Source organism: Hyperolius riggenbachi, chromosome 6 (genome assembly GCF_040937935.1).
Source record: "Hyperolius riggenbachi isolate aHypRig1 chromosome 6, aHypRig1.pri, whole genome shotgun sequence".
NCBI classification, from domain to species: Eukaryota; Metazoa; Chordata; class Amphibia; order Anura; family Hyperoliidae; genus Hyperolius; species Hyperolius riggenbachi.
Window position 1 is genome coordinate 366,186,515 of NC_090651.1, and position 19,491 is coordinate 366,206,005.

The following is a 19,491-nucleotide window of genomic DNA, read 5'->3' on the forward strand; positions in this document are numbered from 1 at the left end:
TTGTGTGTTCTGTTCTGATCTGTCTTGTGTCACTTCTGGCGATTGCTTCTCTCGCGATCGCGTTCATACTTTGTTTCTGCGAATGTGTGTTCACCGTCGCTGGGTGGCGACTAGATTGGGGAACACACATTTAGTCTTTCTCTATGCTCTTCTCTTTAAGGGCCCCGCATTGTCTTAGATCTGTACAATTCCCATCTGGCATTTGTGGCCGTGCAGAGGCTGTGCTCGTCTGCACTCCACAGCGCCATCTGTCGGTGGGAATTGCCCTCTGCTGGTGCATTGCACCTAGCCTGGGTTCACCTAATTATATGCGTGTAAAGGGTTTTCGTTGTGTCAGTGCGCATCTTGTGCGCTGCCCACGAAAAGGATTCCGCAAACGTTACACCGGGAATCACATGTAAGTGTGAATGAGCCCATTGATTAGAATTTTTGTTTTGCTTTCTCTCAGTATAATTGTGGGAACTTTTTCTAACACAGTAACAATCTGTTATATTGTGTAAATTAAGCATGAAAGTCACCTCCACTGCCGGATGCTCCACCTCCTAGACCTGAAAGGTAAAGCAATACAAGAACGTAATATGCCCCAGAGATGTATCAGTGTAATATACTAGGAGCCTTATAAAGGCCACAATGAATGACGTCTGTGGCAATGTAAGAAAAATCACAAACTTTTTGTATTTCCATAAACTAATTGCATGCCTACACATAATCACATGATTCCAATGTAAGTATTTACTTTACTAATTATACCAAATAAGCACTTTTTTACACAACACATGGTGAAAATAGAATATGTATATTACAAGTAAAGATTTGTAGCCAATGCTTGAACATTTTTTATTAAAATAAAAAAGCTCTGCAATATTAATTGACATAAATCAAGAAAAAGGAATTACGTCATTCTGACTTTGCTCACATGTATCTCTAAAGACTGTTGGGAATATCCAGGTAGAACTTTTGAAACAAAGCATCAATCACAGCAAGGTAAGGTTATACCATCTACTGGGGATTTTTTTCTGTGTGTGTTTACTTTGGGTAGGTCTCTAACTCTCTGTAATATTATGGTAACATCAGGAGAGTTTCTCTAACCAAAGTAGAGAAAACATTTTTGTATTGCTGTCCGTGTTTCTAGACTCCCTACAGTGCTACTAGCAACAGGAAGTGAGGAAAATCTCTACAACTGTGACACAGCCTGCAATAAGAACGAAGATTTGAATCCATGTTATGCCAACTGACAAAACAATTCTGAAATTTAGCTATAAGGAATGTGTGGTCCAGGGTGTGTAGAGAGGACTACAGTAACTATTTTTAGGTACAGACTGCGCAACAACATGATGCGGCAGCAACGATTGGTTTTACCAGTGTTTATGACAAACCTTCTCATGTTGTTCAGACCGTTTAAATTTTGGACCGGAGTAAGCACTCCCCTGATGGGCATGCTGACTATCCAGGACTTTGTCCACACCCACTGCCCATGCACATCACTGTATACATGCAACATCAAAAGGTGATACATTCCAAAAAAATCTATGTATCCGCTTTTGTTGATGCATGTATATAGCTGTGTGCTTTAAAGAGAAACTCCGACCAAGAATTGAACTTTATCCCAATCAGTAGCTGATACCCACTTTTACATGAGAAAAATAATGATTTTCACAAACAGACCATCAGGGGGCGCTGTATGACTGATTTTGTGCTGAAACCCCTCCCACAAGAGGCTCTGGTACCGTACGGTACTCTGGGCAAACTGTCACAATGTAACAATGTTCAGACAGGAAATAGCTGTCTGTTAAAGCCAGACCAGCTAGAAACAGCTCCATAATCTGCCCACAGTAACAATGTCACCATGTAATACAAGTCAGAATGTGAATCTGGGAGAGGAAAGATTTTACAATGAGCAAACACTGACTAAATCATGTATACATAATTATTGTAAAAATGAAGCACTTTTTTTATTACATTATTTTCACTGGAGTTCCTCTTTAAAGGGGTTCTTTTGCGAAAGATGAAACAAATAAAAAGTGGTTTATTTATAAACTGTTAAAAATCCTTCTCAAATAGTGCGAAAAGAGTTTTTAAAAAATGAATGGTTTCATCAAAGTAACATGTAATGTGAACACAGTGGCGGAAGATGGCCTGGGAGGCTAATCCATTTGATAGGGTTTTTTTTTTTTTACTATAATTTCACAAACATAACTGCTACATACCTATTTGGCAGTGTTGTAATCCATTGCTGTCAGGAATGGCTCTTACAGTTGTTAGGATAACGGCTGTTCTCTGGTTGAGCTCCGTGGCAGTTATTTATTTTAGTTTTGCACAGAGAAGACCCCTGCAGCAATGAATCAGGCAGATTTACCTTATTGCCATATTACTATTAGTAAAACAGGAAACAAGTGTCTGAAATCCTGCTTGTTGTCTGCATCTCTTCGCAGCTAAAAATCAGATGGCATGACTCACTGTGTAACAGTGAACTCGAGTTCTCCTGGCAGCTAAAAGTAGATAAGAAAACACAAATAACACCTGCAAAGACAAACAGATCACTCGCTTCCAGACCAGGAGATAAAGACCATTCTGCATAGACTTCGTAGTCTGGTTGCTGGGCAACAACGTCAACAAATGACGTGCTCACTGATCAACTGCCCTTCATCTGCCTGATTCATTGCTGCAGGGGTCTTCTCTGTGTAAAACTAAAATAAATAACTGCCACGGAGCTCAACCAGAGAACAGCCGTTATCCTAACAACTGTAAGAGCCATTCCTGACAGCAATGGATTACAACACTAACCAAAGGCAGAGCCGGGCCGAGGCAGAGGCTGGAGAGGCTCGAGCCTCAGGGCGCAGTGTAGGAGGGGGCGCACAATTCATTCAGCTGTCATTCCCAATTGCGTTTGAAGCACAAAGAAATAAGAAAAGGGCATACATAGCAGTGACTGCAAGCCAGATAACTATAGATTAAGGTGTTGGGGATGTTGGGGGCCCTGGGGCGCCTCTTCGTCTAATTTCAATCAGTGTGTGACGGCTGGGGTGGGAGGGATGGAGGGGCGCACTTTGCTGTCTCAGCCTTGGGTGCTGGAGGACCTTGTCCCGGCTCTGACCAAAGGTAATGGATCTTTGATTGGTTTATGATGATTGATGTCAATTTGCTTGGAATAATGATGTTTGTAGGGGGTGTGTCTTTACAGTTACAAGGGCTTTTAAGTTTATTTTGTACATCACTGACGCTGTTACCATCTGTATTGTGTCTTGACAAAGGGACCCCGCAAGGCCCCGAAACGATCGTTGGCTTAATAGTCAGATGATGTGTTTGGTGAAACTAAATTAAAAATCCTGAACAGTGGTGTGCGAACCTCTCTTACTATTATAAGGATTTCCACTGGCAACCCTGGCTATTGCCATTGGTGTGCAAACTTGTGATCTTTCTTTTTTCCCCCTTATGCAGAGAATTGCATGTAAGTGTGAATGAGCCCATTGATTAGCACTTTTGTTTTGCTCTTCCTCAGCGTAATTGGGGGAACTTTTTCTAATACATAACGAAATGTTATATTGCAGAAAGTAAACCTGAAATTTACCTCCTCCGCCTGATGCTCCACCTCCTAGACCTGAAAGGTAAAGAAGCAATGCAAGAATGTAATAACCCCAGCGATTTATCAGTGTAATATATTAGGAGCCTTAAAAAATAAAGCTACAGGGAATGGTTGTCTGTGGCAATGCAAGATAGATCACAAACTTTTTGTATTCCAAAAACTAAGTGCCTACACATGATCACATGATTCAGAAGTATTTACTTTACTAATTATACCAATTATTGTTAAGCAATTTCCTTCTCAGAAGCCAGAATAGTATAAATGACAAAAAAAAAAATATAACGACTGCTATAACAACAGCACAGGAGATTTGGGCGCAGCCGACGCCACCATAGACCATAATAGGAATTACAGCTATAACGATGCATAGTGAGTAACTTTGACGCCGTCAGAAGATGGAGCTGAAGTATCTTTTAAAACACTGTAATTTGGCCTTCAGCAATAGCTGGAAGCAGAATTACATTATTCCCCACTATCCACGTGGACCTGGAGGGGGGATAGTAATTAACATCGCCTGGACTTGTGCAGCAGCAGGATAAGCTGTATATCGGCTGTGAGTAGAAACGGTAAATAGAGGCGCCAAAATAGGATAAAATGGGTTAAAAACCGTTTAAAAAGGAGGGGGTGGGTGGATCCACTACCCTCACTGAAAATGACCAGGCTAAATCAAGCCGTAGGTGTTATAAGCAAATATTTATTCTTAGTCTCCAAATACAGTGCATGTATATCGGCTGTGTCCTGCGTCCAAGTAACCTAGCGGCGATTTCATTTTCATTTTTTTAAGTTCTTTTGTATAAAGTAAGTATGAAAATGTCCCGTACCTCCTGAAGCTCCACCTCCCAGGTTCATGGAAAGTCCACCTCCCAGACCTGCAAATTAAAAACAAAGCATCAAATCAGTTTTGGCAGTAGCCATTAGTTTTACTGGTGTTTATGACATAACTTTTCATGTTCTTCAACCCCTTTAAATTTTATATTGGAGAAAGCACATCCCCAGCAAATATGCTTACTAGCCAGGACTCTTTCCACACCTACTGTTCATGCCTCAGCCTGAATGGTGTGAACAGTTAGACGGGGTGGTTGGGCCTATCAGAACACTGGACAGCCCACAATGCCCCACCTAGTGATGTTATTTGCCCCATGCATGCTACTGGGTTTCACAGTGGCCTGGCCAATTCTAGCAAACAGCTTCCCTGAGTGTCCCACCCCTGTGACACAGCAGCACACTGAATGGCCCTAAACTGTCAGACAGAGCCAGGCAGGATGTGAATGCATGGTACGCACTGATTGGCTTACACCTCAGAATGGAAGTGCCAGCGCGCCAAGCACAGGACAGGCTGCTGGACAAGGAGACATGTTGGTGAAATGGAGACTGCTGTGGTTTGAGAACTGAAGGTAATGGATTTTTGATTTATGGTTTATGATAATTGATGGTTATTTGCTGAGCATAATGATGTTTGCAGGGGCTTTGTCTATACACTCACAAAGGTTTTTTATGTCTAGTTTGTACTGTGGTTGTTACTATCTGTACTGTGCCTTGACAAAATGGACCCAGCAAGGCCCAGAAAACATTAACGGTCTGATGATGTGTTTGGTGATGGAACAATACATTGCAGTTCCTGAACACTGGTTTGCAGAGTTTTCTTAGTGTTATAAGGATTTCCACTTTCTACTGGCCCTGCATTTGCCACCTATTGCCATTGGTGTGTGAGCCTTTTTCCCCACATGCCGGGAAACACATGTAAGTCTGAATGAGCCCATTGATTAGCATTTTTGTTTCGCTTTCTCTTAAGGTATTGGTGGACGTTTTCCAACACAGTAACGATCTGTTATCTTGCATAAATTAAGCATGAAAATTACCTCCACTGCCGGATGCTCCACCTCCTAGACCTGAAAGGTAAAGCAATACAAGAATGTAATATCCCCAGAGATGTATCAGTGTAATATACTAGGAGCCTTATAAAGGCCACAATGAATGACTGTTTGTGGCAATGCAAGAAAAATCACAAACTTTTTGTATTTCCATAAACTAATCGCATGCCTACACATAAGCACGATTCCAATTTATGTATTTACTTTACTAATTATACCAAATAATGTTAAGCCATTTTTTACGCAACACATGGTGAAAATAGAATGTACGTATTACATGTGAAGATTTTTACACAATGCTTGAACATTTTCTGGTAAAATAAAAAGTCTCTGCAATATTAATTGACATAAATCAAGAAAAAATAATTCTGTCATTCTGACTTTGCTCACATGTATCTCTAAAGACTGCTGGGAATGTCCAGAAACTAAAAATAAATGTTCTCTGACATAAAGTGAGCATAAAAATTACCTGCACCTCCTGAAAGTCCACCATCTACAAATCAAAAAAATAGAAAAACAGTATGTCAAGGAGGGATTAAATAATGTCAATAAAATCTTACATCACATTTAGAAAGCCAAGGGAAGCAGTCATCTTATGCAAATGGGAAGAGGACATAAACTTCATATCTGTGAAGTAAGTGCCCTTATTTCTCAGCATCCTTATTTCACACTGATGATGTCTTGGGCCTGATACGATTGAGGCAGGCAATGGCTGCAATAATGCAATCAAACAGCAGGCTATTTTGCCTGCTCAGTGCTGACCAACCCTGCCAAACCAGAAGTTGCTTCGAGAGGACATTAGATAATAACTAAGGGGGATGGAGGAGAATGGGGGGAGTGGTGGGCATGAGGAGAGCCTCCTACAAATGTTTGTTACCCCCATTTTTAAAGTATAAGCTGGGGCAGGAAAAAATAGGGGCTTCCTCCAGCCTCCTACAGCCTGATCGCTCTTTTGCTGTGCTCCACTGCCTCCTGGATCATCCGCAGTTGGCCCGGAAAGTCCTTTGGTCTGGAGCCAACTCTGCATGCTGGCCCAGCTATGCGCAAGCTCCTGTTGCGCTCCTGTTGCCGGGAGCTTTCTGCACCTGCACACTTCTGCGGAGGCCCAGAAAGCTCCCGGCAACAGAAGTGCACTGTGGGAGACTGCACCTGCACCAACTGGCCCAAACTGGAGGATTTTCTGGGGCCAGTTGCAAATGATCCAGGTGGCAGAGCAGGACAGCGAGAGAGCGATCAGGGTGGAGAAGGCTGTAGGAAGCTCCAGAGGTGTTTTTTTTTTCCTGCACCAGCTTAGGCACTGTTACATTTTGAAAAGTACCTAGGTAACCAAAAAAAAAATCTAGTAAGTTTAACTTAAAAAACAACAGCTCAGGAGCACCACAGGAAGTACTCTCCCAAAGAGAAGGTGTGCCAGGTCCTCACCCCTGTACCTAGGGGTCAAACAATGTGAAATCCCCAAAGGACTGGCACCACACAAGGTATATATAGCTCAGTGGATGTTTATTGCAGCATCAAGCAATAAAAGGGCAACTTTGCCCTTTTATTGCTTGATGCTGCAATAAACATCCACTGAGTTATACATACCTTGTGTGGTGCCATCCTTTGGGGATTTCAGTAAGTTTAACTTAAAATTTGCAGAAAATAGTAGCATTTTCCTTAACCGTGTCTGCCATATGCCAAGTAGTGTCTTATTACAAAATAATATACATGTATGTATATATATATATATATATATATATATATATATATATATATATATATATATATATATATATATATATATATATATATATATATATATATATATATATATATATATATATACTAGCTGATTGCCCGGCGTTGCCCGGGTATGTATTTGGCTGGTGTTGGCTCCGCCTAATTTTTCTAACCCTAACACACAATTACTTACTGACCAAGTTTGTGAGCTTTGCAGTCTTTGGTATCAATAATCTGCATTGAAATGAAACAAATCTGATTGGGTGTGAGTGGCTCCACCCCCTTTTCTGAATTTGAACCCCAGTCACCCAATAACCAACTGTACCAGGTTTGAGGCCTGTGCCATTAACAGTTCAAGAATGGTACCAATTAAATATTCCCCTTGAAAAGCAACAGGTGAAGTTTGATTCACTTTTGTAGGCTCCACCCACTTTTCTAAATATTAATCCCAGTCACCCAGTGACCAACTGTGCAAAGTTTAAAGACCCTGCCATTAACAGAATGGCTGCAGTTTACATTTTCCCAGTGAAATTTGTATTTGTCTCCACCCACTGATGACCCGGCGTTGCTTGGGTATGTATTTGACTGGTGTTGGCTCCGCCCACTTTCTAACCCTAACACACACTCAATGACCAAGTTTGTGAGCTTTGGGGTCCTTGGCATCAATAATTTGTATATTCCCATAGAAATTAAACAAATCAGATAGGCTGTTTGTGGCTTCACCCCTCTATAGCATTTGAACCCCAGTCACCCAATGACCAACTGTAGCAGGTTTGAGGCATCTGCTATTAACAGTGTAAAAATGGCAGCAATTTAAATATTCCACTTGAAAATCAACAGGTGAATTTTGATTGGCTATTATAGGCTCCACCCACTTCCCTGAATATTAATCTCAGTCACTCAGTGACCATCTGGGCAAAGATTGGGAACCCTGAAATAAACAGTGTAAGAAGGGCTGCAGTTTACAATTTCCCAGTGAAATTTGTTTTTGGCTCCGCCCACTTTTTGTAACCTGGACACAAAGTCACTACTCAATGCCCAAGTTTGTGAGTTTTTGGGTCCTTGGCATCAATAATTTGTATTTTCCCACGAAATGAAACAAATCTGATTCACTGTTTGTGGCTCTGTCCCCTTTTCTGAATTTGAACCTCAGTGACCCAATGACTAACTGTACCAGGTTTGAGGCTTGTGCCATTAACAGTGCAAGAATGGCAGCAATTGTAATATTCTCCTTGAAAAGTGACGTGATTTTTGATTGGCATTTTTAGGCTCCACCCACTTTTCTGAATATTAATCCCAGTCACCCTGTAACCAGCTATGCTAAGATTGAGAACCCTGCCATTAACAGTGAAGAAGGGCTGCAGTTCACAATTTCCCAGAAAAATCTGTTTTTAACTCCACCCACTTTTTGTAACCTTGACACACCGTGACTACTCAATGACCAAGTTTGTGAGCTTTTGGGTTCCCGGCATCAAAATTGTGCTAATGGAAGCAGTTTATCCAGCAAAGAAATCTGGCTGTTTTTTGGCTCCGTCTACTGAATTTGAACCCCAAACACTTAACGACCGACTGTAGCAGGTTTGAGGCCTCTGCTATTAACAGTGTGAGAATGGCTGCAGTTTCAATATTCCCCTTGAAAATCAATAAGTGAATTTTGATTGGCTCTTGTAGGCTCCACCTACTTTTCCGAATATTAATCCTAGTCTCCCAGTGACCAACTGTGTGAAGTTTGAGAACCCTGCCATTAACAGTGTAAGAAAAGCTGCAGTTTACATTTCCCCATGTAAAAAGTTAGTTGTTTTTTTGCTCCGCCCACTATTTCTAATCTTGTCATACAGTCACTTAATGACCAAGTTTATGAGCTTTGGGGTCTTTGGCATCAATAAGTTGCATTTTACCTTTGAAATTAAACAAATCTGATTGGCTGTTTTTGGCCCGCTCCCTTCAGAATTTAAAGGAATACTGTAGGGGGGTCGGGGGAAAATTAGTTGAACTTACCCATGGCTTGTAATGGTCCCCCGCAGACATCCTGTGCGCGCGCAGCCACTCACTGATGCTCCGGCCCCGCCTCTGGCTCACTTCTGGAATTTCCGACTTTAAAGTCAGAAAACCCCTGCGCCTGCGTTGCCGTGTCCTCGTTCCCGCTGATGTCACCAGGAGTGTGTAGCACAAGCCCAGTATGGTCTGTGCCTGCGCAGTACGCTCCTGGTGACATCAGGGGAAGCTAGGACACGGCAACGCAGGCGCAGGGGTTTTCTGACTTTAAAGTCAGAAATGACAGAAGTGAACCGGAGGCGGGGCCGGAGCATCGGTGAGCGGCTGCGCGGGCACAGGATGCCTGCGGGGGACCATTAGAAGCCCCGGGTAAGTTCAACTTATTTTCCCCCGACCCCCTACAGTATCCCTTTAAACTCCAGTCTCCCAGTGACTGACTGTAGCAGATGTTAGGCCTCTGCCATTAAGAGTGCATGAATGGCAGCAATGTAAATATTCCCCTTGAAAATCAAAAGGTGAATTTTGATTGGCTGCTGTAGGCTCCACCCACTTTTCTGAATATTAGTCCCAGTCACCCAGTGGCCAACTGTGTCACGTTTGAGAACCCTGCCAATAACAGAATGGCTGAAATCAATCTAACAAATCTGATTGTCTGTTTGTGGCTCCACCCCTTTAGTGAATTTGGACCCCAGTCACCTAATGACTGACTGTGTCAGGTTTGAGGCCTCTGCCACTAACTGTAAGAATGGTAGCAATGTGAATATTCCCCTTTGAAAATCAATAGGTACATTTTGGTTGGCTGTTGTAGGCTCCACCCGCATTTCTGAATATTCATCCCAGTCACCCAGTGGCCAATTGTGTAAAGTTTGGGAACCCTACAATGTAAAAAAAATGAAGTTGTTGGCACCGCCCACTTTTTCTAACCTTGACATACAGTCACTCAATTATCAAGTTTATCAGCTTTGGGGTCCTTGGTATACTTTGTATATTCCCATTGAAAAATAAACTAAATAAACTAAAAATAAACTGGCTGTTTGTGGCTCCGCCCACTTCCTGAATTTTGACCCTAGTCACCCAGTGACCAACTGTACCAGGTTTGAGGCATCTGCTTTTACCAGTATAAGAGAATGGTAGCAGATGAGATATTCCCCTTGAAAATCAATAGGTGAATTTTGATTGGCTGTTCTAGGCTCCACCCATTTTCTTGAATCTTAATTGCATTCGCCCAGTGACCAAGTGTGGCAAGTTTGAGAACCCTGCGATTAACAGTCTAAGAAAGGCTGCGGTTTACATTTTCCCATTTAAAATGAACGGCTGAAATTTGATTGGCTGTTTTATGCTCCGCCCACTTTTCCTGGATTTGTAACCTCGGTCACCAAGTGACCAACTGTGCCAAGTGTGGGGACTCTGGCTTGATTACTGTGAGAATGGCAGGCTTTTACATTTTTTCTATTGACTTGAATGGGTGGAATCTGATTTGCTGTTTGTAGCTCCGCCCAGGTGTGCAGGGGGGCCGCGAGACCCCCAGAACATATCATCCCAGGTAGTAAGGGATCTGTGTACCAAGTTTCGTTCAAATCGGTCAAGCCGTTTTTGCGTGACCGCGGCACATACACATACACACACACACACACACACACACACACATACATCCGATTTTATATATATATATATATATATATATTTATTTATTTTTTTTACTTTAACCACTTCAACTTCAAGGGTTTTTTCCATTAAAAACCCGGAGCAATTTTCACCTGTCAGCAGGGGCGTATCTGGGTAATATAGGGCCTATGGCAAACACTGAAATTGCGCCCCCCCCCCCCCCCCTACAGTCAGAGCCCCCCTCTCATCTAAAAACAGCATCCTTTCTCACGTACATGTGTTATGGTTGCCTGTGGTTTTTGGCTCGGGATATTGCTGAAGTTACTTTTTTGGAAATATCTCTTCTTATTCCCTCTCTGTCCTCTTTTTTCTAACACAAGCAAAGTGCACCCTACATATATAAATTAAGTACCCATGTTCCTCAGAAAAGAGAATTAATCTGATATGAAATGTGAGTCACAGGGGCAGACATAGAGGTGCAGCACAGTGGCAGGCATGGCGCCCTTGGTGCTGTGGCGCCCATGGCAAGAGCCATGCCTGCACCCCTCTAGATACGCCTCTGCCTGTCAGTACTCCATCCATTCATTTGCCTATAACTTTATTACTACATATCACAACAAAACAACCTATATCTTGTTTTTACCACCAATTACGCTTTCTTTGGGGGGTACTTTTTGCTAAGAATTATTTTAATCTAAATTTGTTTTAACAGGAAAAAAAAATCATTATTTCTCAGTTTTCCGCTGTTATAGTTTTCAAATAATACATGCTACTATAATTAAAACTCATTTTTTTATTTACCAATTTGTCCCAGTTATTGCAATGTTTAAAAATTTTTCATAGTACGGCGACAATATTTGATTTGGAAATAAAGGTTCCTTTTTTTGCGTCCATCCCTAATTACAAGCACATAATTTATAAAGTAACAGTAATATACCCTCTCGACATACATATTAAAACGTTCAGTCACTAAGGTAACTATTTATGTATTTTTTTGTATATATATATATATATATATATATATATATATATATATACAATTTATTTTTTTACAAGAAAAATGTTTGGGTAACTATTGGGGAGTGTTGGAAGTAAGGTGTTCTGTTAATTTTAAATGTTGAAAAAAATGTATTTTCATGAAAAAAGTGTGAAGATTTAATTTTACTATTTGGCCACAAGATGTCCTCACGCATAACTTCCCTATGCGTAGTATTACTACGTGGAAAGGAAGTAATGCATGGATGTGTAAGTAACGTTTTTCGTGAATAGTGGAGCTGTCTAATAGATGGTGACAGTCATTCCAATGGGGACTTAGATCTATGAATAGGAACTGGGTTCCCATTCTTTGATCTATTGGCTACCAATTGGCAGCGGTAACATTTTCAGGGGGCTAGCTACGTCCCTGCAAGGAGATAAGGATTTTGCAGGGACGTAGTTACTCATCCCAGGGGAAGGGAAGTGGTTAAATTACATTCAGGAATACAATAAAATAAAACAATAGGAAATGTAGATCTCCATAACAAGCCAAGAATCCTTGTGCAGCATCCTGTTCATATTCTCTGCTTTGTACAATGGCCTGGAGAGGTCATGGGAAAGAGCACACTTGTCCTAATGAGGCTTTATTCAATGACCCTATATCTGGCTATAATCCGTATTATTTAAGCAGCCCAGCTAGTCTGAGGATAAATATAAAGGTGGGAGAGAGTTTCAGAGTCTCGATGTACAATGTTACTGTGACTACTACTCACTCAGTGCACCTCCCAGCGCTCCTCCGGCTCCGGACACAACATCGCCTTTTACACAAATAATAATGGAAATTAAACAGTATAAAGGTTAAAACACAGGACACAATGTATTACACGCGCATAGCATATCCTGCCTCGTCATTGGAAAAAAGTCAAAGTTGTACAGAAGTTTATATTAATCTTTACATTTAGTGAAATCTGTTAACCAAATAACAGTGCTGCCCATGTCTTTTTAGTGTTCAAGTTGAAAGAAAAATCTTTCCATTTTAATTTGAAGCCATTTGGGAATTTCTAAAACTGACTGTCGGCTTTTGCCTGTGTTCACAGTGGTGCTTTGTGGTGCGACTTTATGGGGGTCATCTTAGCGCAGAAAGTTGCTCCGCATTGGTAAGTTTATCCAACGTTCAGGCTGCTTTCACAGTGGGACGTTACAGGCGCACATAAGAGCAGCCTGTAACGCACCCCAACGCACAGCAATGAAAAATCAATGGGCTGTTCACAGTGCCCACGTTGCGTTACGTTGCAGCAGCACATCTACATAACGTACTGCATGCAGTACTTTACACGCGGCTAAGCCGCGTTAGACGGTTTGCACATGCTCAGTAGGTTTTTTTTTTATTTTATGGGTAGAGAGGAGGCGGGGAGAGGCCGCTACGTAGCCAGGCACATGGCTACTTATTATTCACTGCACTTGCAGTGTTTACTTCCAGGAGCGCCAGCTGATTGGCTGGCGGGACCACGTGATGCGGAGAGCTCCGCTCACGTGGTCTCCGCAGTGCCTCCGACAGAGCAGGCGCACCAAGAGCTGCTTGTAACGCGGCTCTTGGTAGCGTCCTGCTCCAACACCACCAGGCGTTGCGTTAGGGGCACGTTATGTGCCCTATAACGTCCCCTAAACGCAATGTCCTGGTGTGTAAGTAGCCTCAGTGTGTATGCGGTGTATTGGATCCAGTGGACTATAGTCTCCCAACGCAGTGTTTTACCGCCTAAAGCCTGCATTAAAGCAGACCTGAACTAAGAACTTCCTTTCTGCTCTAAAAGAGCAACAGCATAATAACCTTTAAGGATAATGTCTTTGTTACAACAGATACAAATCCTGCAATAAATCTGCAGGGAGTCTACTTCCTGCTTTCATAGAAGCATACATATTGTTAAAATGCTGTGTTTACCATTTAGCTCTCTGCCATTGTAACCAGCTGACACAGCTGAGGGTCAAATAACAACTTGTGCTTAGTCACATAAGGGGGGAATTAGACAGGCTAAACTCTTTAAATACATACAGGCTGCATTTCAGCTTTCCTTCTGTCCCGTGCAAGAGTTCAGGTCCACTTTAGCCGAGGCTCTAAAGCACATTTTTCTGCACTGCATGTGATGCAAAGGTTGCATTACATGTAGTGTGACTTTTTTGCTCTTTATGCTTTTACAGGGAATGCAACACAACTTCAACCATGAACGCAGCCTACATTGCTCTTGTTTTTTACAAGAAACTCTCTGCAGAGTTGGGCTGTCCATAAATCCTTATTTTGCTGCATTAGTAATTCATATAACTGCACAGGAGCCCTTGTTTCCCAATACACCTGAACTAACCCAGTGATTATCAGCTAAGGTCCTGTTTCCACTTGTGTGGTGCGGAATCACCGCTGATCCCCCGTTGATGAAATCGTATGCGATTCCGCATTCGTATTTTACCGCGATTTCGCATGCGATTTTGCATAGGTTAGTATTGATGCGATTTTAACCATGTCATTGCGTGTGTGATTTAACATTACTTTCTATGCGAAATTGCATGCGAAATCGCGGTAAAATATGCATGCCACAACCGCATGCGATTGGTCTATTAAATACATTAGCGGCGATTCGCATAGCGGTGTGCGGGATGCGAATTCTGACGGCTCTTCCGTGCAGATTTCTCCCGCACAGAAAAATGCTCAGGATTACTGACAAGTGGAAACAGGGCCATCCACTTGTATTGACTATGCGAATCCGCATGCGGACAATTAGCAATAGTGGAAACGGGCCCTGACTGTTATACCTCAATCATCTGTTGGGAGCACAGTCTGAGTTTTATACGTATTAATAATAATAATAATAATAATAGGAAGTTACAAAAAGGGATGCAATCGTTTCTTATATTTTGCTAAGTTTCTTATAATACATTTCCATTTTATGCACTGTTAAACTTTATACTTACTTGAAATTAAGAAAAACAAGGAGGGATGAGCTCTGGATCAAATTCAGATGAAATCCTCTAATTAGTGCAGCTGAGTGGGTGTGTGTGCGGGGGGAGGGGAGTTAAAATTTCCCAGCAGCCTTCTTCTTTAATTCATTTCAAGCCGCGTCACGTGACTACTGCGCTTCCTCTCTGAACCCGGAAGGAGGAAGTGTTTGTAGTCACGTGACTGCTGCGCTTCCTCTCTGAACCCGGAAGGAGTAAGTGTTTGTAGTCACGTGACTGCTGCGCTTCCTCTCTGAACCCGGAAGGAGGAAGTGTTTGTAGTCACGTGACTGCTGCGCTTCCTCTCTGAACCCGAAGGAGGAAGTGTTTGTAGTCACGTGACCGCAGCTGATCCCTGAAAACAAGTGTTACTAAAAAAAGGATCCTGAACTTTTTATATATATTCTGCTACCCATTACAGAGTCCTCTTTAAGTAAAGAATGATGCATAAATGCCAAACATCCCAATTAAAACACGATGTCAGAGCTGAAACCATAAAACTTAGCCTTTTGCGCTAATTCCACGTCTATTCTATCTGGAGAAATGTTTTTTTGAAGAGTGATTTGGACAAGTTTAGAAATAGGAATAAACAAAACAATAATTACCTGCAGTTCTAACGAGGTTACCTAGAAGACCTGTAAAATGAGAATTTTCTGTAATCATTTGTCTTTATACTAACATAGCAAATGATATGAAAACATGTACCACTCAACCATAATACTAGAAACTAAGTGTGCGTGTGTGGTGGGGGGGGGGGGGGGAGAGGGACGCACTACCTGATGTTTGGTTGCACTGTGACCAGACTGCAAATACTACGGAGGCATGTTGTGGGGCCTGCAGGCTCTTGTGTCCTGAGCTTGAGTCACTTCATGGAATGTTTTTAATGTAAATCTAAAGTGGCACAAAGAAATTGAGTTAGGTGTTTACCTATGTAGAGGGAAGGATCCAGATCCCATGGAGCCTTCTCGGCCCATGCTCAGTGCCACTGTTCCAGTGCTGGGCCTTGGTGAAATCCTTCAACCAGTTTGGCCGAATACATCTTTGGCCCTCCTTAGACAGTCCTTGTAAATACTCAGATCTGTGAGTACTTTTGAAGATGAGCGGATCTGTACGGTGTGATGTGCGATTCTGTACTAGTGCATTCACAGTATGGATGCGCCCGCCTTTGCAAGTACTTGGAGATGTGACTACTTCCGAACAGTGTTGAGGAGTTCCAAAGATGCCTAACTTTGCTGGGGGACAGTGAAAGATCAAGGGAACTTAGTGAGGACCGAAAAGGCTCTATGGGATCCATACACTTCCCTCTCCATAGGTAAGTGTCTACCTCTATTTTAAAGCTTCTTCAGACTTGCTTTACAGGCCTTGATTTTATTCCTTAGCAGCCGAATCCCACCATCTGCTCAGCAATACTCTGCTGTCCAATTGCTGGCCTGGTGTGGAGTAGGGGATAGTCAGTGAGATGCTATTAATACTGATTGATGCAGCTCGGAAATAGTTCAATCAAATGTAACAGCTGAACCATTTGATTGATCCATTTCCAAGCTGAATAAATTTGCATAAACGTAGCATCCAGTATCTGATGGATTGGTTCTGCCAATTTTCCAGTTTCATCAACTCAGAATCATTACCATCTTACTGACCATCCCTAGTATATGGAGCAGGGCCGAATTTGTACTTTTTACCGCCCAAGGCCAACTATACTGTCTGTTTGGTTTTTATATCTGTGTACCCCAATGAGAATTCTACTTACTTTCCATCATTGGATGTCACAGACAATAACTATTTTAGTAATATGCGTATAGACTATGTTATGTTTTCCTTAAGAACTTTTATGTTATGCTTGCCATCTCGTTAATGATGGACCCATTGTGTCACCATGAGAGTTAGGCTGATGTGTACCTGCATGATAGAGCTTACAGGTCTTGCAGGGACGACACAAGTACAGGACAGAGGGTTCAAAGGGTAAATCTGTTCTTGTAGATAGGGATGGCTCCATAGAACAGCTTTACTGCCCCTCACTGAGCCGCCCCTAAATTTCTGGTGCCCTAGGCCATGGCCTATGCGGCCTTGCCAGAAATCCGGCCCTGATATGGAAGAAGGAGTTTTGCTTACCTAAGAAAGTCAGGACCATCCCATAGCTGCTGGATTGGCTTTGCCTATTTCCCAATGTCATGCTATTTGATCATGATCATGCAAATCCACGATGTTTGCAACTCACTGATCATCTTTAATCTTACTGTAATAGTAGAATTAAATTAAGCATTGAAATTACCTCCAGCTCCTGAAAGTAAACCTCCTCCAAGACCTGCAAATGAAAACATAAAAATATTATATTTTGGAGTGATCAACTAATGAAATTTCACTATTTACTTCATATAAACAGGTATTAAACCCGTACAGGTGATTTGAGGATTTCATGGGATTCGGGGAGTGTGTATGTTTTTAATTTGAACTCCAGACAGAACTTTTGAAATAAAGCATCAAACAAAGCAAGGTAAAGTTATACCATCTACTGGGGACTTTTTTTCTGTGTGTGTTTACTTTGGCTAGGCCTCTCGCTCTAATCTGATTGGTAAAATTAGGAGAGTTTCTCCAACCAAAGTACAGAAAACATTTTCGTATTGCTGTCTGTGTTTCCAAACTCCCTATGGTGCTACTAGGAACAGGAAGTGAGGAAAATCTCTAAAACCGTAACACAGACTGCATGCAATAAGAACAAATATTTGAATCCATGTTATGCCAACTGAGAAAACAATTCTGAAATTTAGCTATAAGGAATGTGTGGTCCAGAGTATATAGAGAGGACTACAGTTACTATTTTTAGGTGTAACAACATGTTGTGGAAGCAACGATCGGTTTTACCAGTGTTTATATCAAAACTTCTCGTGTTGTTCAGCCCCTTTGAATTCTGTATTGGAGTAAGCACTCCCCTGACGGGCTTGCTCACCCAAGACTTTGTCCACACCCACTGCCCATGCACACCGCTATATACATGCAACATCACAAGGCGATACATTCCAAAAAATGTATCCCTTTTGATGTTTTCCAATTATATAGCTGTGTGCTTTAACAACTTCACAACATACAGGATTCACGTCTGATAAAGGCGGAATAGCCAAAAGCTTACTTTTTTTTTTTTCTAGGCTAGCCAATAAATTGTATCATCCTGAATAAAAACTTCTTGGCTTACACCTCAGAATAGAAGCAATAGCGCAACATGCAGAGGACAGGTTGCTAGACAAGGAGACATGGTGAAACGGAAACTGCTGTGGTTTGATAACCAGAGGTAATGGATCTTTGATTGGTTTATGATGATTGTGTGCTATTTGCTGGGGATAAAAAAAATTTGCAGGGGTTGTGTCTATACACTTACAGGGGTTTTTTTATGTTTGTTTGTTATAAAAATTTCCACTGGCATCCCCCATTGCCATTGGTGTGCAAACTTGTGATCTTACTTTTCCCTCCACATACAGGAAATCACATGTAAGTGGGAATGGGCCCATTAATTAGCATTTTTGTTTTGCTCTCCCTCAGTGTTATGCTGGGGATACACGGTACGTTTCTGTACCGTGTATCGACCAGCTGATCCGGCCAGCTGACAATATTCAGCTGGCCCGATCATGCCGCTCGACCCGCGCCCGCTCGATTCCCGCCGGCGGACAATGGCAGGGAATCGAGCGGTGATAAGGAAGTGCCGGCGTGGACGAGCGGCAATCGATCCGCGCGGACGAGCGGGGATGTGCCGGCATTGAGTCGCTGGCTCGATCCGGCGCATAAAACGTGCTGTGTATGCCCGGCATAACACAGTAACAATCTGTTATATTGCATAAATTAAGCCTGAAATTTACCTCCACTGCCGGATGCTCCACCTCCTAGACCTGAAAGGTAAAGCAATACAAGAATGTAATATGCCCCAGAGATGTATCAGTGTAATACATTAGGAGCCTACAAAAAGCCACAATTAATGACGGTCTGTGGCAATGCAAGAAAGATCACACACTTTTTGTATTCCAAAAACTAAGTGCCCACACATGATCACAGGATTCCAATGTAAGTATTTACTTTAGTAATTATGTCAATTATTGTTAAGCAATTTCCTTCACTATGCATAGTAAAACAGAAGCCAGAACAGTATAAATACAGTACATACAAAATATATAATAACTATAGTTTTTGCTATTCTGCTTACATGTATCTCTAAAGAGATTTATTAAAGCTGTTTTTTTATTGTTTTTTTTTTGTATAAAGTAAGAATGGAAATGACCATCACCTCCTGAAGCTCCACCTCCCAGGTTCATGGAAAGTCCACCACCCAGACCTGCAAATTAAAGACACACATCAAATCAGTGTTGGCAGTAGCCATTGGTTTTACTGTTGTTCATGACAAAACTTCTCATGTAGTTCAACCCCTTTGAATTTTGTATTGGAGTAACTGTCTATGGCAATGCAAGAAAGATCACAAATTTTTTGTATGCCCCCCCCCCTCCCCCCCGATAAATATGCTTAGAACACTGGACAGCCAGTCCAGCCACAACAACCCATCTAGTGATGTAATTTGTTCCATGCATGCCACTGGGTCTCGCAGTGGCCTGTCCAATCCTAACGCACAGCTTCCCTGAGTGTCCCGCCCCTGTGACCAGTGCTGCTTGGATACCCCTTTTCAAAATCCGAATTCAATTTGGATCCGGATACCCAGATATCCGGATCCGAATTGGATATCTGAATCCAAACGTTTTGGTATCCGAGATTCGGATATCT

At 42.0% G+C, this 19,491-nt stretch overlaps 1 protein-coding gene across 50 annotated transcripts in view; it reads right to left on the reverse strand.

Moving 5' to 3' along the window:
* The window catches only part of LOC137521919 (fibroin heavy chain-like), a 387,111-nt gene that overhangs the window by 48,568 nt on the left and 319,052 nt on the right, over window positions 1–19,491 (reverse strand). For 48 of the 50 annotated variants that reach the window (XM_068241809.1, XM_068241813.1, XM_068241800.1 and 45 more), the window contains 10 exons: window positions 19,004–19,051; window positions 18,582–18,611; window positions 17,006–17,038; window positions 15,339–15,368; window positions 12,522–12,566; window positions 5,924–5,947; window positions 5,443–5,472; window positions 4,405–4,452; window positions 3,569–3,598; window positions 519–548 (listed from right to left, as the gene is read on the reverse strand). In XM_068241809.1, the coding sequence (XP_068097910.1) occupies window positions 519–548; window positions 3,569–3,598; window positions 4,405–4,452; window positions 5,443–5,472; window positions 5,924–5,947; window positions 12,522–12,566; window positions 15,339–15,368; window positions 17,006–17,038; window positions 18,582–18,611; window positions 19,004–19,051 (348 nt within the window). The remainder of the gene's footprint in view (window positions 1–518; window positions 549–3,568; window positions 3,599–4,404; window positions 4,453–5,442; window positions 5,473–5,923; window positions 5,948–12,521; window positions 12,567–15,338; window positions 15,369–17,005; window positions 17,039–18,581; window positions 18,612–19,003; window positions 19,052–19,491) is intronic. The other 2 variants (XM_068241807.1, XM_068241805.1) reach the window with 2 other exon arrangements.